The sequence below is a fragment of the Athene noctua genome, chromosome 21 (genome assembly GCF_965140245.1).
Source record: "Athene noctua chromosome 21, bAthNoc1.hap1.1, whole genome shotgun sequence".
Lineage (NCBI taxonomy): Eukaryota > Metazoa > Chordata > Aves > Strigiformes > Strigidae > Athene > Athene noctua.
In genome coordinates, this window is record NC_134057.1 from 5,382,132 (window position 1) to 5,408,745 (window position 26,614).

The 26,614-nt window shown below is 43.9% G+C and overlaps 1 protein-coding gene across 1 annotated transcript; it reads right to left on the reverse strand.

The window, feature by feature from the left end:
- Positions 1-325: 325 nt before the first annotated feature.
- On the reverse strand, positions 326-20,449 carry TSPAN15 (tetraspanin 15). The gene is made up of 8 exons (XM_074924314.1): positions 20,347-20,449; positions 14,819-15,004; positions 11,419-11,493; positions 8,948-9,043; positions 7,273-7,389; positions 3,757-3,804; positions 2,259-2,375; positions 326-1,636 (listed from the first exon to the last, which is right to left on the reverse strand). The coding sequence occupies exons 1-8, from the start codon at positions 20,440-20,442 to the stop codon at positions 1,484-1,486; spliced, it is 888 nt and encodes a 295-aa protein (XP_074780415.1). The 5' UTR covers positions 20,443-20,449; the 3' UTR covers positions 326-1,483.
- Positions 20,450-26,614: the final 6,165 nt, after the last annotated feature.

Sequence of the window (26,614 nt, forward strand, 5' to 3'; positions counted from 1 at the left end):
ACCCAACGCTAGAGTGTGCTGTGTAGGAAATAACCTGGCACTGCAGATGATGGGCTTGATAATGCTGCAGGATGTCTCTCTCTAGACACTGTCAGAAACACTGAAGAACTGGATGAGTCATTCTGTGGCTCCTGGGAACACATGAGGCTTCCTCAGAAATCCTTGGTGAAGGCAGAGAGCCAAGCAGAAAATACTGAGTTTTGAAGAAAGGAGAAAACACATCCAGGACAAGGAAATTAAAAAAAAAAAAAGACAGAAGAAAAACAGCAAGGAGAGAATAACATCCTCCGTGTGGCTTAGTGGAGTGTCAGAAAAGATTCACAAAGACAGCATATAAGCCAAACCTGCTTTATTCTCATCCTGAATTTATTTGAACCATCACGATAATTGGGTTTTGTAATTTGGCTGCAAGCCTGGCTGGGGCTGGAAAGACTGCAGAGAAATGCTCAGGACAGAACAACAAAAACCCCAGAGCTCTCAGTGACTTCCCAAGTATTGTCTCTGATTCACCAAGAGAAGCAAGCAAGGCACAGACCTCCAGCGACTCTCTCCAAAACCCCAGGCAAGTCAGCACCCAAGCCAGAATCATGGCTCAAGGTATTTCTACCTTCTGATTGAGGGACAGGCTTAACTCAGGTAAGAAATTAAAAAATCTTTGTGCTTTTAAAAAAAAAAAAACGAACCAAACGTACTGGTTTTATTCGGACAAGAATAAAATTTAGAAACATCTCAATGTACAGAACTCCAAACAACAAAAAAGAAAATCATAAATCACCCAGTTAATTTACTAAAGAGGAAAAATACAGTATGTACAAGATTCAAATAACCTTTATACAAAAGCCAGACAGTAATAAATTGCATTAAAAATATATCAAACATTACCTGACTGATTCAACATTGGCATTTGCCCCATTATTAAAAGGCACAAAAGTCTGAGCAATGAAAGTGTTCAGCATCACATCCATTATTGTCAGTAAATTCATCCCAATTAGCATAAAAATTTTATTAAACACATGTTTAATATTCATCATGTAGATCGGTAAGAAATCTTTTTTGGAAGGAGTAAGAAAATAAAGTTGGAAAGGACAAACATTTAAATGCGACATCCCAAGACACAAAGGCTCTTCCTAGAAACCTACCTTCAAATCTTCCCGTAACATTTCTCCCAGCTGCATGTCACTCAGCAATCACTCATAAAAAAAGACTTAATGATCCACGAGCCCACCTTCCAGCAGTGTCGCGATACCGCAGCAGCGTCGTCGGCAGCGTGGAGCCCTTCTGATGTGCCTTTGGTCACAGACACACCGCGAGCAACGAGGCTACGGAGGTATCGGCACGCTGCCAGCCCGCCGCCGCTCTGCTGGCTGATTCATTACACCCGCGGCCTGTAATAGCCTCACAAGCCAGCACAAATCACAACAGGTGGATTTGCTTTTTTTTTTTTTTTTTTTTTTTTTTTGGATTATATTTGAGGTTTCCAAAGTCACCCCGGGTAACACATGCAGCAGCCAGCTCCAGCAAACTCGGGGGCAGATCTCTGCTGCGCTTCTTCAAACAGTCTTTCGCTCAGCTTGTGCTCGGTGATGATATCTTCCACCCGAGTTATGTAAAGCAAGGACAACAACACTCCCAGGAACTGCAAAAGGAAAGGGCATCTCTAGTCAGAGGTCAAATACTGCTTATCTAACACTCTCGCAGCAGCTTTTACAAATGATGAATACATATGTGGTCTACATGGGCAGGTGTGCGGTACATACAGACAGAAACTCACATTGTTATTCTTCTTTGCTTCCTAACTTACCAAAATATATTATTCAGGACATAGACCAGGAAAATTTAGGTGACAACTATATGGAACAATTAAATATGTAACCATGAGTTGGACCCAACGCTAGAGTGTGCTGTGTAGGAAATAACCTGGCACTGCTGATGCAGATTTACTCTTCTATAGGGGTACAAATGGATTGACTTTGTGAAAAGCAGAATTACCACTTACCACCCCTGTGCCTTGGAGCATTAGAAAAATCTCAGTGGACACAGCTATTGAGAGGAGAGGACTCAAAAAACCCAAGCTCAACGATACTAACCCACCAAATCCTGCAATATATCACAGTAATGCTACTAAATTACTGGAATGCCACCTCTGCATATCAGTTACATTAAGTAAAAGATTATAAATATAGTCAAATGAGATATCACATGCCATAGCAACAAATCAGATACTCCCTTTAATGGATAACACACCAGCACCTTCTTACCTGGGGTAGCAATATGCCGAGCAGCACGCCAGCCATGATGCTGTAGTTGTCCAAGAACCAAATAAGCACTGCATTGGTGCAGCCACGGACATATATAACATGCTGAAGACTCAAGCGCTGCAAAACAACAGAACAAACGTTCAAACAGGCAGTTGCACTGGCATATGATACAGTAACACACGACAATTCAAAATTCAGGGAGGCAGATCTGGTCTGCGCTCCCCTCTCTTTAAACCCACCGAATTTGAGACAGACCTCATCACTACTTCTTCCATCTGTTTTTAAGTTGTGCCACAACTGAACAAGTTCTTTAATTTTTTTACACTTTTTTTTGCAACTCCTTTTCCAAAAGAAACGCATCCGATTCTCATTTGATACCACTTGGAAAGTAGGGAAGTCTCTCTTCAGCTTTTATCTCTGCCTCCACGTTGAAAGTACACCAGTGGAAAAATATAAATTGCGGACCTAGTGCTTTGCAACAGACTCTAAAAAGGGCAGGAACAAGAGGATTTCTGCCTCAGTGCCGCAAGCTGCGCTGCACCATGACCTCAACCCATAATATAGAAAGCACTTGAGGCTGCAAAGAGTCCTAAGCAGATGAATGGGGAAAAGTTAAGCATATGCTTAAGTGCTTTGGGTGTTAGAGCCAGGCTGGACCATTTAGGTGATTAAGCCATAAATCAATGAATCTAAATGAAAACAGGTCATATGTAAAGGTAACCGGTAATCCCAAAAACCAACAACTGAAGCTGGCATTGTGCACCAAGTGCCTCAAAGGAGCTGGGGAGAGGGACTTTTTCAGACCAACCCTCGCACCAGCACTCCAAAGCTAGGAGTGGAGAACTCAGGACAGATCCAATCACCGATTTCCCTTCTTAATCACTCTGCAATTAGTGCCCTGAGTCAGCAGTCTTTACTCTGGAGTCACTCGGGCTACTCCCACGAGAGAAGACTGAAGGAGGAGGAGGAAGCCCCATCCTACTCCTGGAGGGAGGAGAGGGCTGCCAACACAACCCGGGAAGTCCCACTCCTCTTCCAGGAATAACTATTACAGTCTTAAAAATAAAACACCCACTGCTGGGATATAAAAATAGTTAGAAACAGCTAAGCTGGCTTTACCAAAACTGATTTTACTCAGTGAGAAACTTTGGCTTTTAAGTATTAAAAGCTTTCCCCAACTCAAGTCACTACTTAAAAGTATGAAATCAGCTTTCTTTGCATTAATTGTGCAATTAATCGTAAGGAGGATGAGCTTTGGGAAGACGTGCTTCATGCACATCAAACAAGGAATCATGGAAGACAGAAAGAAGGGAAGATAGCACAATGGAAGAAGATTAGTTTTTTTAATATATGAAAGTTATTCCAGATAAAATAATTTAAATTGCTGATTTAACTGTCTGGCAGATTTAAGCATGCACAAGGCAATTTTATAACTGAACCAAAAAATGCAGAGAAGTGCCACCCTTTGCCACAACAGGGTGGACATTAGCCACATTACCTCTTTGTCAATGGTTTTGTATCCACACATAGTGTTGATAAGGTCTGTCTGAAAAGAAAACAAAAAATATAAACTGTAGCAGAAAAGAAAAATCATTAAAAAATTATTTTTACTCTTCTTGTGTTCACCCAGCTCATATAAAAGCAACAACAGCGTTACTTACCAGTCCAACACCAGTTTCTTCCAGCAGCCCTGGGGTTAGATTTAGATAGAGGACTACATGATTTCAGAGAAATCGGTATTGCCATTGTGTCACGACACAGGACATTTGAACTGTATCTATCCAGAAAAAACAGCGTGGCATCAGAAACCAATGCTAGCTACAGCAGAGCTGTATGCCACAGCTGTTTCAACAGAATGAACAGCTGGTTTTAATTTTAAGGCCTTAATAACTTTACACATCTTATTAAAAAAACAAGGGGTTAACATGGCCATCACGATGACAAATTTAAACTCAGAAATATCTAAACCCCAAATAATGTCCAATACTATGAACACTTACATGAACATTTTACAAGACCAAATTTATTATAATAGAATTTATTTTTATATATCACTATATATATGAATAAAAAAATTGTATATTTAAAAAAAGACTGAGTGCTTGCATTCATCACAGATTACTAATGCATATTCTGTAGCCATTTAATATTTTGTGTGAGTCCCAAAGCTCTACTTGGCCTGGCAAAGCTAACCTGGAAATACCATCCTTCACTTACAAATCAGCCAATGCAAAGCCCACCGGCATCAAAGGAAGCAATGAACGAAGCCAAAGATGTGGAAGAAAATGAGAATACACAAATAAGGAAAATAAGGCAGAACAACTGTATTGATATATCCTCCCTCAAAATTAAAACAAGATGTAGAAATGAGATTTCTAAATGCTGGTGGCCTCTAAGTGGTAGTCTGGGGTTCCTCCCCAAGAAGGAATAGAGACATTTGCAAAAGATGGAAGGACAACAGGTGTTACAAAATGGCAGAAACACTAGCCAGGGTCAAGTTTTCTGAGCCCCCAAAAAGCCAGGCTCTCACCTTGAGCACACACAACTAGCTGACAAACAAGGTTCAGTGTGTTCCTAAAAAAAAAAAAAAAGCTCTGACCATTTCACAGGTCTGTTGGGGAAAATATGAGGGGTACCCATCCTTCAGCCACAGGTAACGAATACTCTCGGAAGTCAAAGTTTGCAATACTAGGCATGGGTGTGTTGCTGCGTCTGCCAAGAGTGATTTTGCATTTACAAAACGCTTGAGCCGAACCGACAAACGCATGGTCACCCCCAAAATACGTGACCACAAGGAACAGAGTCACGTCGTTTAATTTAAACACAGCATTTGCTAACAGGACGTCACGGCACAAGAAAATGGACGCAACAGAGATAAATGCATTAGAAACAGAGGTTTATAGGCATTTGGGGACTAATTTTTTATCTGCTACACCAGTTTAAGTCTTTGATAAACAGTTTGACTTAAAAATAGTCCCTTCAGACCCCCCCAGTCTGAGCCTGGCTCATGTTAGCACAAGGCTTTTCCAGAGGATCAGTATCCAACCTCCGACACTAGCAGGAGTTTTCCATGACTACAAAGTGAATGAGTAATCACAAACCATATCTGTAGTTTTCCAGGACAGAAACCAGCCTGTATTTGGAAGCATTTGTCAAACATACAAGATTTATGCATCTTCTGCTTGTTGGGTTGGTTTTTTTTTTCCCAAGGCAGCCAACTACAGCCACGGTGTTAGTGTCATCCTGCCGAGCACACGTGTGCACCGACTGGACTTCACAAAGCACCAAAGGCATCCTGGTGTGGCAAAGCCCTAACCTACCCCAGCACCTTGCTGAACAGCCTACCCTTAAATAAGAAGTTTGCTTGTTATTTTGGGGCTTCTCCATTGCTTTTCGGTTAACATCCATGAGCTTAACACGTTGCAGGCTACTTTTAAACTGCAAATAGTCTCACCCCCATCTCTCCATTTGCCAGTGGAGATACATATAGAGAAAATATATTCCCTGTTTTCCTCATAGAAGTTTTTATTTTAGTGCTTTCCTGCCTGACAGGTTGCACTGGAAATCCACGTGTCTTATTATTTGTGCGACAGCTGAAAAGGCACCTGGCATTATTAGTCAGTGGTTATTGCAGAGCTTCACCTTCACACTACTGCTTTATTTCCACACACATCAACTAACCTTTTAAAATAAGACTTCAACAGAGAAATGAGAGCTACAGGAAAACAAGTGGTATTTTGAATGACCCGTAAATAGCCAGATTGCTCTTTACTAGCCAGCTTTATCCTCCTTTGCCACCAACTCAAAACAAAATCCTGAGCTCTTCTGCTCAGTACAGCCGTGGATCAGCAGATATTATTTTCATATACACAACTTTCTTACTCTCAAACACCCAGGACTTAAAGCATAACTGTTTAGCTTTGGTTTCTGAGAATAAATCAAAGTTCAGTGCAGATTTAAACAGAGTCTTTCTCATACACAAAAGATGTGTAAGCCTATATGATAAACACCTTCGTATTATACACATTTCTCAGAAACACCTAGCAGGATTACTGACACAGTTATTGTACTTATTTTCCCTTTTTTTTAATTAAACAGCCATGCTCAAGGCAGACATTGAAAGGGCAGTGCATAGCAGGCACTGGTAGGCTATCCATCACGAGCTCTACTGCATTTGCTCTTATACATCCTCAATTTCTCTGTCTCATGTTCAGACCAAAGGTCAAAACCCAGTAAGGCAGGGATTGCCCATGCCGGTTTTAAGTTGAGGAATGGTTCTTTACCAAATTCAGCATTACATCCATCCCTCAAACGAAGAGTGATGCTAAAACTGCTAAAAGTTATACAAAGCACATTTACCTGGAACTTAATGCCTGTTCCTAGTGCTGCCAGTTAATACCAGTTCATCATAGGCTGAGAAACTGATCCAGACTCCAGCTGACAGGGTGTTCTTCCAGGGAGGATTTTACAGGGTAGCAAGGTGGACAGTTTTCAAGGATGGGTTAGGACAGAGCAGCAGCTCCAGTCTAGACCTGCACCCACAAGGATGCACTGACCCTGAAGTCATCCACCCACATTTCTGGATTTTTCTGGATGATGGGGTCATTCTGTTTGCTTTTTAATTCACAGAACAGCTGGTGCACGTAGCTTCAACCCCCACCCACAGAAGCAATTGGGGCCCAGGCTTCCTGGCAAAACTGGAATAGCAAACCCTTGGGAAAACACCAGCAAAACTTCATTTTAAGCAGCACTGGTCCAGGAGAGCCATGAGGTTAGAGGAGCTCCCAAGATCCCTTCTGTGTTTCTAGGACTGTGTAGTGGGACAGTAAGATGGACCAGAGCCAACATGTCTAATTCATTATTTTCTTCTTTTCAAGCTGTCGAGACCCATGGGATCCATAGCTCCCACTTTTGGGGGACCCATTTTCCTCCAGGCTTTCTGAAATAAGGTACCTTTTTATGCAAACACTGGCAACCCGGCAGAGAGCAGCGATGCCGAGATGCCACGACTGACCTTATTTGTGACACAGCAAGTGTAGGGCACCCCGCAGGCCAGCGGTCCCGGCGCCGCACAGTTGTGGTACACGTTCTGTGACCAATCTTTATAATCTTCCCCACCGCAGCACTTAAACTGGAAAAAATTACACAAAAGGCAAAGGAAAAATAAAACAAATTGTATCTCAGCAGAAACTCTTCTAATAAGTAGAAAACAAAATAAGAATAACACTATTTTAAGAACCCTAAGCTACCCAGAAATTCCGTCATTTTAACATCAAGGCACATATGAATGTATATCATAGATACAACTGAAAAGAATTAAAGATATAGGTAGCATTCCTCTGTCACTCATCAAGCAATTACCCAGGGTGCCAGAGCAAGGTACTCAGTGCTAAGTTCCACCTCCCATCTTTCCCGAGTTAAAAAAATATATTTTCAGGTCTGGACATCATTAAGAAATGTTTTCACATTCACTCCATCTCAAGCTGTAATAGGCTCCTCCAATTTTTTTAAGGATTGTGACTACATTTCTAAATGAGTCTACAAGACAAAAGTGCTGCTATAACACATAAAAATAATCTCATCAAAACATTTTGGGTGTAATTTAGTAGAACTGAAATCTGGTGCACAAATACTGTAAGTTTACATTGACTTAATACAAATATTCACTTTATATTTTAAATGAAAGAAAAAGGAGCAGTTTATTTAATCACCAAAATGTACACTTGCTGTACGTATACATAATTTTGGGCAGTGCATGGAAACTTTAAAGCATTATGAAGTCTAATGACAAAATTTCCTCAGGATGGTTTGCTTTTGACAGACTTTCCATGCTAACTTTGTTTTTCAAAGCAGGCTGCCATCTCCATAACGATGTTATAAAACATACATATCACTTCCTAAGTTAACTTTTTTTTTTTTTAAATCATTATTTGGCATGGTCACTGACATCACATGGGCCCTGACACTGCATTTCTGAACATTTTCTGCTTCTTCTATAGTCTCTGAACTGCATGGCAGAACTCTTCAATAATCCAATAAACATTTCAACACACCAGCCTTGGAAAAAAAAAAAAAAAGGCTGTGAGTCAACCACACGTGCCATTAAGTAATGCTCAGCTGGGCTCAACACGATTTCTGAATTTTAATTGCAGGTATATACACTTCCACAGGCACTTCCTTTGAATAACCACCTTGTTAAAGAGCTTGCTGTATGCCCTCGAGTGAAAACACAACAGTCCAGGTTCAAAGAGCCTAACTGCCACCTAATTTTTCTTTATCTGGTGCCTCCTGTTAATGAGATGCTTTTGAACGTCTGGAACCAGCCAGCAGAAATGCTAAGCGCAAGAATTTGGGTGGAATTTTGGCTGAATTTGTCTGAACCCAGCTGTGGGGCCCCTATATGCCTACAACTTTGCAGGATCTGGCCTTGAGCATCCCAATCTCACCTACAAAGGTAAAAGCTGCATTTTTCCCCATCCCCACGGTGATTTAGAGGGTTTCAAACGCCAGCTGGGATGCTGAAGGAGCCCTGACCGCAGCGACGTCGGAACAGATGACGCATGAGATCTCATCGCCCTCGTCAATAAGAATCTGATTATCACATCACTGGAAAAACTCAAAGCTGTCGCCAAGGACCTACCGCATCTCAGCACTGAATGAGTCCCAGGAAAAACAAAAAAAAACCAAACCTGCTTTTGAACAGAATCCATTATGTTCTTGAAGTCTAAATCATCGTAGTAATTCTCGATTCCCCTTCTAATATTATCGTTCAAAAAGTTGATTGTCTAGAAGGCAAAAGTAAAACAAGATTCATAGGTTACACACGTCAAAGCAAAACTATAAGAGCAGGTTAAAGTGACAAGTGTACTTGATGAGCACAAAAGGAAAGGCTCTTTTTTTTTTTTTTTTAAACCAAACAAAAAACAAGTATCAACTCAAAATAAATCATAGCACAGTCCTGTAGCGATCAACCACCTGTTCTCTTTTACAGAGCAGCCTCATTGCTGGCTTTGTGCCGAGAAGTGCTGACAGTGCGACACCTCTGCAGAGAGGTGCAGCCTCTCTGAGTCCGTCCAAGCATCTCCCAAAGACGGTCCCATTATCCCTACGCGGGATCCCTCCCACCCGTTGACACTGGGGATCCCCGTTGTCTTTTGGGTGACAGAACGGCAGGTTTGGGTGATGGGTCTTGGCACCATGCCTTGGGCAACAGAGCTGGCTGTGTTCCTGCTCACCATCTTCCATGAATTTTATTTTCCATAAATTTTATTTGCAAAATTTTCCAAGAAGTCCATAACTGCCAGATAAAGAGTTTTATTCCATCTTAAGCAGAAACAAGTGTTTCTACGTTTTACAGTGGTTGTTTTGAGAAATATGGCAGTGAAGCAGTGGTGGATATAAAATGATATCTCCTCAGCTTGACATATTAGAAATTAAACGAACAAAACGTTTTTAAATTTTGGAAGAGGAGGAAACAAAAAAAGAGTATTTAGTTTTCAACATCCAGCACAAACACAGCATAGCAAAAAATGGGACTAATCATAACCAGAATATAAAAACTTCCCTTTCAACCCAGCTTCTAAAATTATCAAAGTTAAATCCTTACAGATCAGAAAGAAACCTGAAATACACGTACTAATGTTCTCAGTGTTACGAAGTGCAACACTTAAAAACAAAACAGAACAAAACCAGTTATCACATTGGTGATTAGAAATAGCACATGATGTTGCAGGACTATCCTAACTGGCCAAGAACAAATGGCAGCAAACACCAACATTTCTCACGCTACCTGTATCACCTCATTTAGACTCAACAGAAGGAAATAGAGAAAGAAATGTGAAAAATCTGTAAGATATGTAAAACAATCAGTATTTAAATAGAGGCTATTACCGTAAGCTTTTATTAAATACTTCCTTCTCCTCCCCATACTAACCCCAAGTTCTCCCATAACTTGGTAAAACAAGCAAAGAAACCCGACCCTGAGAGTAGCTGTCCTGCTCAGAAAACGCTTACTGCACAAAACCCCCAACAAAGCAGTTTCTTTGTCCAAAAGTCAACAGCAATTCTTACTCGCCCTCTCAGCAAATACCATCTTTGGCATTTACTTAATTTTCTGTTAACCAAATTTTCTGCATCCCATGATGCCCACGCTCCTACACTGGGGCAGGCTGATCTCCCTTTGGGTGAGCCCGGAGCTCCCACCACAAGTCAGAATAAATCCTCACATGGGGCCAAAGTAACTCTTACAACAACAGCTAATGACAGCTTCTAGAAATGAAGATAATTCATCCTCTGCTCTCAGAGGTCAAGTTCATGACTCCAGTCCAGCATGCAGTAAGAAGAAAACACTAGCTAAAGAGAACATAATACTACTTCAAAATAACAATGAGATGTTATTTTTTAAAAAATCTTCTTTAAAGCTTTTTTTTTAAAATAATAACATATGTAACATAATATGTGTGATTTCTTTTTGTGGAAATACGATCAGTAGGATTGGGGTGGGGAGGAAAGAGATATTATTATTCAGCATCTCCTTTTAATGCTCGTATTTTGCCAGATTAGAACAAAAATCAAAGCATAAAAATCTAGTACTTGCCATAGCAAACACATTTATGCTTTAAAGCATTTCTAACAGAAAAAAATAGTCTGCTGCTTTCTGTTTAGAAAAATGAAGGAGTTTATATAATTATAGCATGCTTGTAAATAATAGGGTCTCCTATAGATATTAGTTATGTTGCTTATGGAAGTGAGCAGGGAATAGGTGTCCCTTCTATATGGTAAAACATTTTAGCCACTAAAAAATAACAAAGTCTCCAAATCCACCTAGAAAATTCCCAGATCAGCTGTCTGAGATTCAGAAAGCAAATGAGAAGAAAGCACTTTGTAACAGACGAAGAGCTGGAAACTCATTTTACATGTATTGTACATTCCTAATTACCAGATTTTCTCCAAATTCTTTAATCTGGAATTCACCTCCAGAACAGGCGGCCAATCCTAACCCATTCCCGAACATGAAAGGCCCTGGAAAGTCTCCAGACCTCTATTAATTAGTGCTCAGGTGACAATTTTAACATCTTTTATTTGCTTGGTAAAGTAGCTGAAAGGTCACGGATTGTCAGTAATGTTTTTGGCGATCAAAACCTAAATGCAGGTGGCTCACCTGGTTTCTGAAGATCAGGGCCACCACTCCACCAGTCAGCTCAATCAGCAAGCAGATACCAAGAATGTACATGAACTGCAGAAAAACAATTACAAGTGAGTCCTTGACCAAAACAAACCCCAATTATGCTTTCAGTTAGCGTCCTTAAGTCTGTAACATTCAATTGCCAACATACTCGGTTTTCTGCATAGGAGATGTCATTTTAAAGAAAGATATAAAATGGTTTCGTTCTTGTAAAACCGTTCACGTCACAAGAAAGCCTTTCTTCCTCACTTGAGTCATTCTGGGTTTTGCCCAATTGGCAAACACATTATTTTTCTGCTTTGAATGGACTCAAAACCAATAGATGCAGTTATCATGCCAAGATACTTCTCTCTATACAGCGTCCCAGAGAAGCATGTTAATGGACTGCTACAAACCACACCGAACTCTATGTTTTTATGCTTCCTACAAAAACAGTACTTACCTGTTAGTTTTAATTCTGGGGTAAAGGAGTGCTTTAAGATAATCCAAACCATCTTCTAGTAAATTGCCAGTGTTAAATCAAAGCTGAATTCTGGGCTTGGTACCTTTTCACAGAATCACAGAATTGTTAGGTTGGAAAAGACCTTGAAGATCATCCAGTCCAACCATCAACCTAACAATGACAGTTCCCAACTACCTCCAACAGCTCCCTGGGCAGCCCATTCCAATGCCTAACAACCTGTTCTGTAAAGAAATGCTTCCTAATATCCAGTCTAAACTTTCCCTGGTGCAACTTGAGGCCATTCCCTCTTGTCCTGTCACGCATCACTTGGCCAAAGAGACTCATCCCCCCTCTCTGCCCCCTCCTGGCAGGGAGTTGCAGAGGGCCAGGAGGTCTCCCCTCAGCCTCCTCTTCTCCAGACTGAACCCCCCCAGTTCCCCCAGCCGCTCCCCAGCAGACCTGTGCTCCAGACCCTGCCCCAGCTCTGTTGCCCTTCTCTGGCCACGCTCGAGTCATTCAATGGCCTTTTTGGGGTGAGGGGCCCAAAACTGAACCCACTCAGCGAGGGGCGGCCTCACCAGTGCCGAGCCCAGGGCTCAGATCCCTTCCCTGTCCCTGCTGGCCACGCCAGTGCTGACACAAGCCAGGATGCCATTGGCCTCCTTGGCCCCCTGGGCACACTGCTGGCTCATTCTCAATCCCCCCAGCCCCTCTCTGACTGACAGCTCTCCAGCCACTCCTCCCCAGGCCTGTAGCCCTGCTGGGGGTTGTTGTGGCCCAAGGGCAGCCCCCGGCATTTGCCCTCAATGAAACTCCCCCAGTTGGGCTCAGCCCATGGCTCCAGCCTGTCCAGGTCTCTCTGCAGAGCCTCCCTGCCCTCGAGCAGATCAACACTCCCACCCAACCGGGTGTCATCTGCAAACTGACTGAGGGTGCACTCGATCCCCTCGTCCAGATCATCAATAAAGATGTTAAACAGGAGTGGCACCAAAACCCAGCCCTGGGGGACACCACTCGTGACCGGCCACCAACTGGATTTAACTCCCTTCACCACAACTCTCTGGGCCCGGCCATCCGCCAGTTTTTTACCCAGTGAAGCGTGTGCCCATCCAAGCTGCGAGCAGCCAGTTCTGCCAGCAGAATGCTGTGGGAATTGGTGTCAAAGGCTTTACTGAAGTCAAGATAAACAACAGCCTTTCCCTCATCCAATGAGCAGGTCGTCCTCTTGTAGAACGAGATCAGGTTTGTCAAGCAGGTCCTGCCTTTTAGTGTGTTTCTTCAAAAGAGGGAACAGAGCAGTACTGCGTTACCGAGCCAGCTGAGCGCCGAGGCTGCGTGGTGGGCACTAACAGGATTTACTATGCTCAGTGGTAAGAAAAACTACACCTGCCAGCTCTCATTTTATTTATTATTCGCCTGTGTAGAATATATATATGCTCACACACACGACTATAACATATGCATCTGTGACTACTTATCAAAGCCCATGCAAAATATGAATAATATGAAGAAATCCATAGCAACACCACAAGATAGCTGTGACGTGCCAGTACTCGAAATGTTTTTCCAGCCCAAAGGATTCTTTAGGCATAAAAGATGGCTCTTACACGAATTTAGGTCTGCTTCTTAGCAATTAACTTCATCAGGAGTGAAGTTTTATGATCCCTCATCTGAAAATGATCTCTAATGCTCCACCCTGAAAGATGGTTTAATTTCCACGCTCTCAATACCCGGTATCAGTGTCACAAACTCACTGGACAGATGTCTTTTCTCCCGCTAAATCTGGAACCAGCCCGAGAAGCAGACATCAGGGACTTTCTCCATTTAAATACTCTACCAGGTTTGCTACCACAATGGGAACAGAAAATGTCCTCGGCATCAGATGAGGACGCACCACCATGCTCAGAGTGAAAGAAGGCACCACCGCCTAAGGACAGACTCTTAGTAAAATTCCAGTCTAATTTTAAAATCACAGTTACGTCTTGCTTTGGCCTACGTAACATACCATGTATTTACCATTTCTTTACATTGGCCTGACATGAGGGTGAAAATTGTTTTCATGCTTTACTTTCAATTAGTCGTATATGCAACTTCCATCTGCAACTACAGGAATTTCCCTAAAATTTCCCCTTTCAGAGGCACCAGAGAGAAAAACCTGTGTCCTCATCATTTCATTTTCCCTTGAAGCCCTGCAGTGCTGTACAGCTAACATCACAACACACATCCCTCCACCACCCCCTGACACTCCACATCCCCACCCAGGGCAGACAGACCCCAGCCACCGCAGCCTGACAGACGCCAGCCTGGCCTGGGGTTTCTTTTTCTAGCGGCTTCCTCAGGGTTGAAACAAGGAACATTTGGAGAATCATCTCTGCACTTAATGTCCCAGCAAGCAGGTTCGCAGCTGTAGGAAAGCCCCCGGTAGTGAGCGGGGGAAGCTGCAGGCAGTCGGCCTTTTCCTTCAGCAGCACTGTTTCCTCTTCTCCAACACAGTTCCCCTGAGCAGGGCACAGGCCCATGCTATGGCCAGACTAGAGAAAAAGCAGGCACCGCAGTGCCAGGCTAGCATCAAATTGTATGCCAACAGCTGAGTTTGCACAAGATCCATGCCAGCTGATAATAACTCACATTCCTGGTTGTTTTCCACACAGCCCTTAACTACTGGAACGCTGGTTTTCTCAGCGCCGGGCTCTGACCCACGCCTGTCCTGTCGCCGGCAAGACAAAATACTGCTGCTCCCTGATGGAGGGACATCCACAGACCACAGTTAGGGGACTGCTGCCATAAAGCAGTTTCAGATTTAATTACAATCAAAAAAGCAACTTTATTAAACAATTTTTCAACGCAGACATAGTTATGGGTTTGAATTCAGGTGACGCTGGAAAGCAAAAGCAACGAGCCTTAAAAATTAAGAAGAAAACCCACAACACTTACTGCTTGAAGAAGGCATAAATTGTCTCTTAAAGAAGCCAGCACACCCACAAAAGATACCAGGAACATTATAATGCCCAAAAGTATTAAAATGATTGCTGGGGCTAAAAAGGCACTTTCTAGAGTTTTGTACTTCTGTCTTTCAACTTCTGCATAAATCCCAACAGCGAGGACAAGGGCTCCGATCACCTGAAACAGAAAAAGAGAAGAGCACAGATGTTACTCTTTCTCCCAGTAAACACAGAGATGACATTTTGTGAGTATACATAAACCTGAGACTACTCCCTTCAGAATTAAAACAATGAGATACTAAAATAAGCAGTATGGATTAAAAAAAAAAAAAAAACACAAAACCTTAAGGACTAAAGCAGAAAAGAGCTGAGTTAGAGAAAACCCTCAGATTTGTTCATTTCAAAAATATATTTAATGACGTATTAACATTCTGGGAGTTAAACAAATTGAAACATACATCACTGGTTGAAAAGTAATTTATTATTCATCTGAGATCACGTACATTACATACACTAACAAATGCCACAGCATTAATGTTCCTCCTTCGCATGTCTGTCCATCCTTCCCTCTGTGTATGTATGAATACATATATACATGTGCCTCTAACATAACAGAATTTCTAAGCCGATCTTCAACCAACAGCTTATATGGCCCTTCATATCCATTCCTATTGTATTTAGGCTCAGTAAATACAGCCAGGTGTATCCTATACCTCCACTCCTGTCACCAGGGAAATGCACTGGATTTAAAAAAAAAAACACAAACCAAAAAATGCAAGTTTGAATTTACAGCACTTTCTTGAGCAACTACCAGATAAAGCTGACAAGTGAAGCAAGAAGTGATGCATTCATTTAACAAGGCAAAGATATTTCAATCAAAATGATTACAGCTACATACATTTGGTATTAAACCTATGGTGTGCTGCAAGTCGATTTGAATTACGCTGAATTTGGAAAAAATCAAAATAAAAAAATAGCCCACAACGTTTAATCATGAAAATTGTAGTGGAGAAACTTTACTTCCAACTCCAACAGCCAGGCAGATCCTCAGGGAAGAGCCCAGATTCAAATCAATCATTTTGGCAAGCTGATGAAGGACATTCCCCTTTTCTGACCCAACGTTTCAGCAGTAACCCTGAGTCTGCTCCCGGCACACCAACAGTGAGGAGAGCACGTTTCTTAAATATGAGAAGCTTTTTGATCTCACACAGTATATCCCAGACAAAGGTCTAGACAGACAAACAACATACTTAGTTGCAAGACTGTGAGCCCAACGGTTGAAATATTTTTTAAATTATGGGATATCTTAAATAACAACTCCCTGGAAGTTCTTGATTTTCTACAGGTAAGAATAAAAACCCCAAAGGATGTTATATGAGGAACGGCACCAAGTTCTCATTCCAAAAAGAAAAATTTCAGAAGGGTTCACCCATAAAAATAAATATACTGAAGCTATTTAAAAAGCAACTTAAAAGTTGACATGATCAAATTCAGAGTAACCCTCCCTCTGACAAGTTCAGTAATTGTACTGATTACGGAAGGCAGAAGATAAAACACGGTGGACAAATAATGGGTACCCAAATTATCATTTATATGCTTCTACTGTAAAACTATTACTACGTGGCAAATTTGTCATGTTAGCTTTATTTAAAAAAAAAAAGAGTAATGAAGCATAAATCACTGTTCAAACAGAAGACAAACAAATCAGCTTTAAATTTTTAAACACATAAGAATAAAGAGTCTCAGAATCATACAAAACAATTACAGAATACAAAATTGGTGACTGTACATGTGTATGTGATTCAAAAGTTCTAATATTATTTTTATTTTTAAAAAATGAAAAAATAATTTTTAAAAAAGTAAACAAAAACCTGATACCTTTGTGTCGTGAATGCATTTACCCCGCTCAGAAAGCAGCAGATAATACTATCCTGCTAACACTAAAGCACTGTTAACAAGCTCAACATTTGCCTCGTGGAATCTTTGTTTAGAATTTATTTTTAAAAAAAACCCAAACCATTAGACATAAAACACAGGGATTAAATCTTGACGGGGATTATCTGAATTTCAAAAGCGTATCGTTTCAAGGCTAGAACATTTACTGAAATGTCTTTCTTAGCCAGTTTTCTCATTAAAACATTCAATTTGAGGGGGTCTTTAGTTTTAAAGATTTAAATGTGCCTGTGAGTAGAAAAACAAGACACATTCCCACTTTAAGAGCTTAAGATACACAGACACATAGAGAGGTACCGATACACACTTCTTCATCCTCTTCCACCTGCATTTTGCCCACACACCCTCCAAGACCGCTTCTAGCATTTTAAGTGTACAAGAAACTTCAGTCCTGCTTTTTGTTTTCTTGACACCAGCTTGGCCCACAAACAACCCCAGAATTCACCCCTCAAATTCTGACCCATTACAGCTTTTACTGTCCCAAGGACCAGGGTGGCCAACATCACATCCCAGGCAAATGACAGGATTCAAACCATCTTGTGACCCACGAGAGATAAACAGGGAGCTTCTCACCACTCCTCTGCTCCCTCTAGACGTGCATCAAGCTGCTTGCTCTGGAAGGCTTCAGGATACCCGACATTAAAACGATGTTGCTCCCCAAGAAGAGGGCTACAAAATACCTGCGTAATAAAACTTCCTTGAGCAATCCTACATTAACAGTTCTGCACACAGTGGCACGCAGAGGGCACGTGCCGCAGGGAGGCAGGAAGGCTTCACGCTGCACTTGGCAGCACCACTGCTATGCCGGGGAAAAGCATCAGCTAACAAAAAACTCAGACTGACATGCAGGCATCCCGAGTTTTATACAGGTCTTGAAGCATAAAAAACTACTGAGCAGAAAAAAGCCCACCTAAGTACACTGTTAAAATCTTCATTCCTTGCAAGCAGGATTTATGCTTTCTTTATCTTATATTTTTTTAAGCATTTAATAAAAATCTTTTAAACCTTTAATAGGGTTAAACCCATAGCAGCACTTTTTTAAAAAAAAAATTACTTATTTATATATTAGCACAAGCAGATGTGCTAATATAGCAATCATCCCACCCATGTCTCTTCTGTGGGACTGTGCTCTCCCTTCCTGTGACCAGGAGTGGAAACACAACTTTTACGTAGGTAGCCCACAAATATATATACTGTTTACATCCTGCATCCTTCATAACAGCTCCCAGTTTGGCAATTCATGCTGTGTCCGCAGGAAAAATCGACTGGTCTTGACTCACATTAATAAGTATCCACCAGTAAATACCACGGGCTTTCTCTGGGGCTTTTGCACGCACAGAAGCTGCATTCCCAAGAGAAAGGAAAAGCATTTATTTATAAATAGTGGTTTTAACCCTGTATTTACAATACTTATTCTTAAATAAAGTGCCTGTTCAACAACAGTGCCTTCTCTTTAAAATACTAGATGTTGTTTCAGCCAGGCAACAAAAATTACATTACAGACTCATTTACCAGCAAAACAGTCACCTGAAAAAGTTATAGCGAACAGAAATTTTTAAAAAAGCCCTGGGTGACATGGGAAGACACAGCAGCGACAGGGCCTGTAGCAAACGTCCCCTCCAGCACTCCCAGCAATGCTTTCATTTCCTTTCTGCTTTTGGATAAGGCTGATATTTAGTTCCTGGTGATTTTAAGCTCAAATCCAGTTGTTCATCACTCACAAATGTACCAGAGGAACAGCAACAGCAGAGAGGAAACTGAACGGTCTCAGCATCCTGTACGTCAAAGCCCCAAAAAGCAGCAAAAGGACACAAATTCCCCAAAATTTAAGCAAGCCAATACTCCACAGCCAAATTTCACTCCCATTTCCACCAATTTAAAGAAAAAAAAAAAAAAAAAAAAAGAAGTCAGTAAGACTAACACAGCTGAAAAAAGAATCAGGCCACTGATATTTATGGCTAATGAGATCTGCTTCACTAAGCTAGTATAAAAGAAAATTTCAAGAGAGGAACGCACGCGCCTTCCCTCAGACAATACAGCGTGTGTTGAGGCGGATGGCTGGGAGCACGCTGCCCAGTGCCAGCCCTCCCCAGAGTAAACGCCAGCACCCCCCATCCTTCCCTTCCCGCCGTCCCCATCTCACCCACCGCCCTCTCTCCCTCCCGGGGCAAACCACCTCCCTGGCAGAGCCAACAAAGGGAAACTCTTGATTATAAACAAGGGCAGAGCATTGAAAATCCAGAGCATGCAAATACAAAGAGTAAATGAAATCCTCAGGCTGCTTGAAAGCGGCTTTGTCCTCCAGAGACGCTCAGAGAAACGTTTCAGAAGGGCCCTTTTTCTGCTACCAGATTAATTTTTATATCGCACCAGCAAAGGCCCTTCCTGCCAACGGAAAACGCGGAGTAGACAACGTGCGCGGTCCTTAGTAAAGGACACGCTGGGAAAAAAAAAAAAAAAAAAAACGGTTTGAAAAATAACACAACAAATTTCCCTTTTCTGAAAATTTCACCTACAGAGTATCTGCTGTGGAGTAACGCAGGAAACTCCTCAGGGTCTGAACTCAAGGGTCTTCCTTGGTTGGTATGTCTGCTAAGAAAGGCAAAAGATATCCAGGATCCAAAAAAGTCTGAATTACACCCAAACACTGTGCACTGTAATTTTTGATCATTCTTAAATCATAGCTTTAATCGGACACCTACTGTCAAACCTGGTGGATCTAAACTCACACAGTGTGCCAAAAGCTTTGTGTTCCCACCTTGTAAATACCACATCTACTAAAAGAAGAAACACAGACCAGCAAAACAAAAGCTTCAGCGGTGTTTAAACTGAAAGAGCCAGAAAGAAACCCTGCCTAAGCATCTCATCCATCAGCACAGCCCGGAGCCAGCGCAGCCAGACAGCATCACCCCAGTATCCCGGAGCCTGAAAAAAATCACCTTTTAAAATCACAGTCCTTACGCTAAGCACTGACAGGTCCTTCCAGGCCGGGGGGTGCCTGGTCAGGATAAATGTGCCACATTTGAGAGGTCATCGGCACTAGCCTGGAGTCATCAGCGGGGACTTTATCACTTGCGGGAGACTGCACGTGGGTTTTATCGGACACCTGGCCGAGGACAGCAAGCGTGGCACGCCTGGAAGTTTGAAAGCTTCGAGGTGATGTCACCTAGCCAAGGCTTAGAAAAGGGAACTGTCCTATATACGGCCGGCTGGCTTTGTAGGGCAAAGGCTTTATTTGCCCAGCTCACCTCGGGGAGAAAGGGATTATTTTAATACACGCATAAATTAGTTTACCTGGTGAACTTTCAACCCGTACGAGTCCCCCATCCGCCAAAACCAGTCCGCCGGTCCCCAGGTCGCTACACCCACGGGCACAGGTGTGCCGGGCGCCGGGCTCGCCGCGGGAGCGTTCATCGCCGCCAACCCCCCCGCGCCTCGCCCTGGGGGGGCCCCGCAGCCCGGGACCCCCCGCACACCCCCGGGACCGCACAGTTGTGCACAGCCTGGGGCTGGGGGGGCGCACACACACACACACCCCCCCCACGCGTGGGCAGCCGCCGCCCTCACCCAGAAGGTGGTGGAGTAGGTGATGAGGGTGAGCTTGAGGCAGAGGTAGGAGAGCCGCCCGCAGTACCGCACTTGCTCCGCGTCCCCCGCCGCCATCCTCCTCCTCCCGCCCCGCAGCACCTGCCGCCGCCCGCCCTCCCCCGCTCCGCGCCCCTCCCCTCCGCTTCCCGGCGGCCTGTGCCCGGGGGAGGGAGCGGCCGCCCCGTCGGGCGGGACCGGGGCCGCCGCCGCTTCCGGGAGCGGGACCGGCCGGGGGGGCGTCACACGAGGGGGTGCCCAGGGCTGGCACAGCGCCCGGCGGAGAAACAGCACGGAGGGGGGAGAGAGACGTCGAAAAGCGAAGGGAAAGCGCTGAAATGCTCCCGGCTCCGGCTTTTTTCCTTTTTTTTTTTTTTGCTTTTTTTTCTTATTTCTTTCTTTCCCCTCGAAGTTTCCTTTGCAGATGCCAGGCTGCCGAGGGGCTCGTTCAGGACTAACCCCACAGCGGGAGACATCAGGAGAAAATACGGCGCTGCTCAACCAGCCACTGAACGCTGGTGCTGGAGCCCAGAGCGACACACTGAGCCATAAACCTCAGCAAGTGCCGTTTATTACAGCGTGAGCAACAACCCATAGAACCACACACTGCCTTGGGCTGGAAGGGACCTTAGAGATCCAGTCCAAACCCCCTGCCACGGGCAGGGCCACCTTCCACCAGCCCAGGTTGCCCAAAGCCCCGTCCAACCTGGCCTTGAGCTCTGCCAGGGAGGGGGCAGCCACAGCTTCTCTGGGAAACCTGTGCCAGGGCCTCACCCCCCTCACAGGGGAGAATTTCTTCCTTACATCTAATCTAAATCTGCCCTCTTTCAGTTTAAAACCCTTAGCGTTCATCCTACCCCTACACCCCCTGATGACGAGTCCCTCCCCCCTTTCCTGCAGCCCCTTTCAGCCCTGGGAGGCCGCTCTAAGGTCTCCCCGGAGCCTTCTCTCCTCCAGCTGAACCCCCCAACTCTCTCAGCCTGTCCTCACAGGGGGGGCTCCAGCCCCCCTGAGCATCTTTGTGGCCTCCTCTGGTCCTGCTTGAGCAGGTCCGTGTCCTTCTGCTGTTGGTGCCCCAGAGCTGGACCCAGCCCTGCAGGGGGGTCTCACAGAGCGGAGCAGAGGGGGAGAATCCCCCCCCTCGCCCTGCTGCCCACCCTGCTCTGGGTGCAGCCCAGCACACCGTTGCCTTTCTGGGCTACCAGCACACATTGCTGGCTCACAGGCAGTTTTCCATCCACCAACACCCCCAAGTCCTTCTCCTTGGGGCTGCCCCCCATCCACTGCTCACCCAGCCTGGGTTTGTGCTGGGGATTGCCCCGACCCATGGGCAGGACCTTGCCCTTGGCCTTGTTGAACTCCATGAAGTTTGCATAAATGCGAAGCTGCTGCTTGGCTGCTGGGTTTTTCAGTTAAGTGTATATAAACATTGCAAAGCAGAATCCCTATGCCCTACAGCAGCACAATTAAGCAATACCAGAGCATTTACCTTTCATTATAACACCCAGGCAATTACCCATGCAAAGAGGGTCCAGTCCTGCAAATAACACAGCTCAAGTACAACACTTAATGGACACATTGCACTGGCCCCATTTTCCGCCTGCGCCGATGTTTATCCACGTCCCGCTGCCACGACAGTGGGTCAGTGTTGCATCTTACAGAGCCATCATGAACTGCAAACGCCATTCATGCCTACGAGATGAAATAAACCCTTTCAAGCTGGCAACGCTGCACTCCTCTCCCACAAAGGACTATTTTCCCTGGGGAAAAAAGTCTCATTCAAAGTGGCAGACAACTGTCACAGAGTCGGTCGTTGCATCCTGGCCCAGAACAGAGACAGACGGCATTGAAAATCAGCATCTGGTATCAGAGAAGATGAAGTGCAGCAGCATTTATTCTTAAGTTATCTAGTAAAGAGACTGTGGAAAACCTCTGAGCTGTGTATGGAAAACTAAGTGGTCAGTCGCACATCATTTTGTCAGGTATGTACAACGTACCGGTAGTTCCTAGCAAAACCTCTTTAATAAAGCCTTAAAAATTTTCCTGGATAATTCTGTCATAAAAAGTGTCATTGCTCCTGCATGCAGTGCTAAACTCTGCTTCTGGGAAACAAATAATCCAGCCCAGGTCCCTGCCAGCGACAGAACAGCTCATCACCTCTGACATTTCTGACAATAATATATAATACAGTGTCCTAGAGCGTCCATCTTTTAAAATATCAACAGCTTCAGTTTGGAGACAAATTTGCAAACATTCCTGACACTTACCGATGGTGTGCAGGCTGGAAATCTCATTGCATATCATCTAAGAGCTGGGAATTAGGGTCTACCACATGTTCTTCGTGTCTCACAGGCACCGTTCACATCCAAACACATTCCTGCCACTTACGGTTTTTCCTTTTTTTGTGAATTTAACTAAATTAATAGTTTTGATTTGAGTTCCCTAACACCTTACCTTGTTGCTTGTGCTCTGATTTTCCACAAATAAAATTTCAGGGCACGACCAGCTGGATGGAGAAGCCAATTAAAAAGAGTGTCCATTTTCCTGTTGTCACTCTGAACTGAGCCAATACATCAAAACTGGTTCCTGTTATGAAACTGTATGAAAATAATTGAATAATCCTTTTCTTTTTCTGAATCTCAGACTGTCTAGACAATGAAATGGCAAGATTTCTGGACACAATTAGTATAGTTTATCAGCAAATGATGGTTTAAAGTAAGATATTATGAATTGCCTGTGAGGCTGAGGGTCCTTCTTGCTTGCATGCTCTCCACCTCAGCCCGATGCAGCACCAAGCTGCAGTTTTTCCAGCTGAGAGTTTGGCATCTCTGCCAGCACTGAGGCAGATTGTGCTTTACAGCATCTGCTCCTGAGAGCATCCAGTGACTCAGCTACTGGTGGTTTTGTTCATGTTAAGGATCAGCAACTTCCACATGTCTTCCCTCACCTCCAGGGCTGCCAAGGTTGTTGCAAGTGTGTAGGAGAAATGGTAGATCCCATGGACAGTATTCAAAAGCCACAGTCTGCAGAGCATTTAACCAGGGCTTTAGAAGATCTGCAGAAAAGGAAAGTGAACTTGCAGCCAGCCCTGCACCAAGGAGCGTCAGAAAGACCCAAAGCTTTTCAGAGCTACCAGCAGCATTTTTGCTGCTTTCCTCCAGCGCAAGCCTGGCTGCTGAAGCTGCAGTCTGGCTGCGTGTTGCCCCACCCAAGGTGGAGTTCATGGTCCTCACACCCCGCTCTCAGAGCTATTCCCCTGGACAATGGTCCTTCCTCCCAAAACAGTCCAGCATGCCATACAATTAAAGCCTCTACTGCCTCTATTACTTTGTATTATTTTTCCAAAATATAAAATGCACTTTATTCAGCCTTCCTGGCCTTCCAGACCCACAGCTTTTGTTTGCATCTCTCCCTCTTTGCTCAGGCCCGGGATCAGTGACTCAGCACGGTAACGTTTGGCCTTGAACAATCCTGCCCGTAATAAAAACAACAGTGAACCCAGCCATACCCAAACCCCCTGCTCTCAGGTAGTCCCCTTCCCTGGTATAACTCCAAAACAATTGGAGAGGTGGGTTTTGTCCATAGTCTCAGACAAGTGCAACTTTCCTGAGGAGTTTGGAGCCTGCCTTTTTGCAAAAAATCACTTGTTTGCAAGGCAAAAGGCCAATAGCCCACGCAACATGGCTGGCCAGGCTCCAGGAAGATAACCTCATCAATGCACAGCCAGCAAATGAAGAAAAGGTGTGGGTGTGGATAAAGGAAAGCAAGTCCCTGCTGACTGGTATGATGAAATGTTGACCAAAGGGTGGCTGCTCTCCGATTATCACCTGAGTAACAGAGCAGGGACCAGGGCAGATGTTTCTGAAGGCAGCAATGGTGCTTCCAAGGAAACGTGGGCAACCTGACCGTCTTCAAAGTCAGCCAAGAGAGGTTATAGTTTCACCACTGAAACATCAAAAAGTACAGTCCTCTTTCTAAGTGTTTGCTTATATTCTGCTTTCTATAACAAAGCCTGATAAAGCACTTTAGCTCTGCTCTCAGCTAGGCATACAGAGGTTTTTGCTCATATTCACCTCGGAATTTGAAATGATTTGAGAGAGATGAAAAAAATATGAAGAACACTATTAGCTGTGGAATTCATATTGCAAATCGTGAACAGCCTCCCTGGACTGTATACGGAAAGTGGAAGGTTCATAAGCTGTTTAACGAGGTGTCAGTGGAAGCCTGTCAAGAACAGCCTGGAGCAACTTTGCAGTGCACATGTGAAGATAGGCACAAGTGTATTTTTGCAGTTTCTGGGTAGGGAAGTGCGTGGAATTGCCTGCAGGGAAGTCCATCGTGAGGACAAAGAGATCTTACGTGTAGTACTACAGGTATTAATTGCTAAAAAACAACATTTGGGTAATACCGCATCAGAGAAGACCTGCTTTAAAGAATGGTTAGTTTGAAATTTAAAGTTAGTTTAAAGGTGGTTGGGTGGTGGGTTAACTGAAGGCTGCCTCCAGAATTAATGAAGCAAGGGATGAGTTCAGGCTGAGCTGGTGGAGAGGATCCTGCAGTGATAAATACTGCCCTGTTCCAGGGGAGCCTGGCCTGGCTGCAGCTCCAGCAGCTAGGGGAGCTGGAAAACTACTGCCGTGCCAGTACCACACGCACAGGGGGAGTTTTCTCTTTTATGTTACTTTCTGAATGCTGAAAACAGGTTTGAATGTCTGAAAACAGGTTTTAATACCTGAAATGCTTTCAGCTTCCAGCAGAGCAGGAACCAGCCGGTGCCAAGTACTCTTTGAAATCTCAGCCTCGACATGTTGCTTATGTTTATGTCCTTTACCGCAAAGCTGAGAGCGAGCCCGAGCAGCAGAGACGGCAGTCAGCAGCTCCCCTTTCCTGTGAGGAGCAGATATTCCTTCCTGCATGTGTGAGGTCAGTAAGTTTCTACAGGACATGTTGGGAAATGGGATGCAGAAGGAGGAATGCCCCTCGTTCAGCCCCTCAGCATCACGGAGCGTGAAGGCTGGGAGCTGAGGCTCCTCTGGATGTTTCTGTGCTAGAGCAGCTGAAGAAGGATTTCTGGAGCCCCAGATGAGATCCTGGGTGCCAGCTTTCCTACTGAAGCCTTATTAGAAGTCCCAGATCAGGTCTGGCCTTCACTAATGCCTCTCTCCTGGCATTATTTGCCAGCAACCCTTCAAGCACCAGCAGGACATGTTGCTATAATTTAAATAAATTAAATCATACCAAATCTACTAAATACGGCGGGTCGAGTTGTAATATATAAGGCAGTCACCATTAAGTAAAATATATTAAAAATGCAGAGAAGCTTCCAAAGAGTTGCAGAGAGCAAGACTACCTTGCTAAAATTGTGGTGAATATATTTTGTTTCTTTCTTGCTATGAGAGCTGGCAGGGAGGCAGGGGAGGGTCCTGGAAATGCAGGGATTGTGGGACTGGTAAACCTGGAAAAGTAGTTACCCTTGCATTTAACCCTGAAAAATCCTGATATAGCAGCATGTCCATTTCAGAGGTTATTTTAAAACAAATGGAGAGGTGGGGAAAAAAAAAATTAAAGTTGTTTCAAGTACCACTTTGCCATGTTTCATTTGATGTCAAATTGGTTGTTTAGCTTTTGCCTGCAAGAGACTCCACCTCCTTTCAACGTCCCCTTAAACCCTGTAGAGAATTTATCCCAGTACGGCTCCTGCCTTGCACTTAACGGTTACACAGGCAAAGAAAATCAAATGTCCTCAGTCCTGCTGCAGAGATTCAGATACCTGGTGCCTTGGAAAACTGCTGCCCTGAAAAAGAAGGATTTCCACTTGGACTGAAGTGTTTTCTGGCTTGATACTTCCATTTATATTTTCTTGACCCTAAAAATAATCTAAAGGAAGACATTGCCAGTCAGTGACCTGGAAAACACCTTCCTTCCCTCCCCCCCCTTTTTTTTCCCTTCATTTTTTCTTCCTTTTTTAGAGGAAAAAGAAACTCAAGCGGGAGAGTTGTTCTTTACTTTTTGCTCTTCAGGCACAGGTTAAAATGCCAGGCAAGGAGGAGGCCCTCGATATCACTCATCTCCTCCTGGAACTGCATTGCATCACTTGGAAAACAGGACGAGCGGACATGAGACATGTCATCCCGATGTCTTTTTAACAGCACTTAGTCATATGCATGGGGATTCATAACACCAGCATCCACTGCAAGAAAATGAGCAGATGACAGAAGATTTTATTTTACACTTAGCCGAAGGAAAAACC

What these genes read in the sequence shown, in the direction of transcription:
- TSPAN15 (XM_074924314.1), bottom strand. Translation starts at nt 20,442, where the DNA reads ATGGCGGCGGGGGACGCGGAGCAAGTGCGGTACTGCGGGCGGCTCTCC. An exon ending in ATTTATGCCTTCTTCAAGCA is followed by an intron (nt 11,494 to 14,818) that starts GTAAGTGTTGTG and finishes GTTTTTCTGCAG; the next exon opens with TTCATGTACATTCTTGGTAT. An exon ending in TCGGCATATTGCTACCCCAG is followed by an intron (nt 1,637 to 2,258) that starts GTAAGAAGGTGC and finishes TTCCTTTTGCAG; the next exon opens with TTCCTGGGAGTGTTGTTGTC.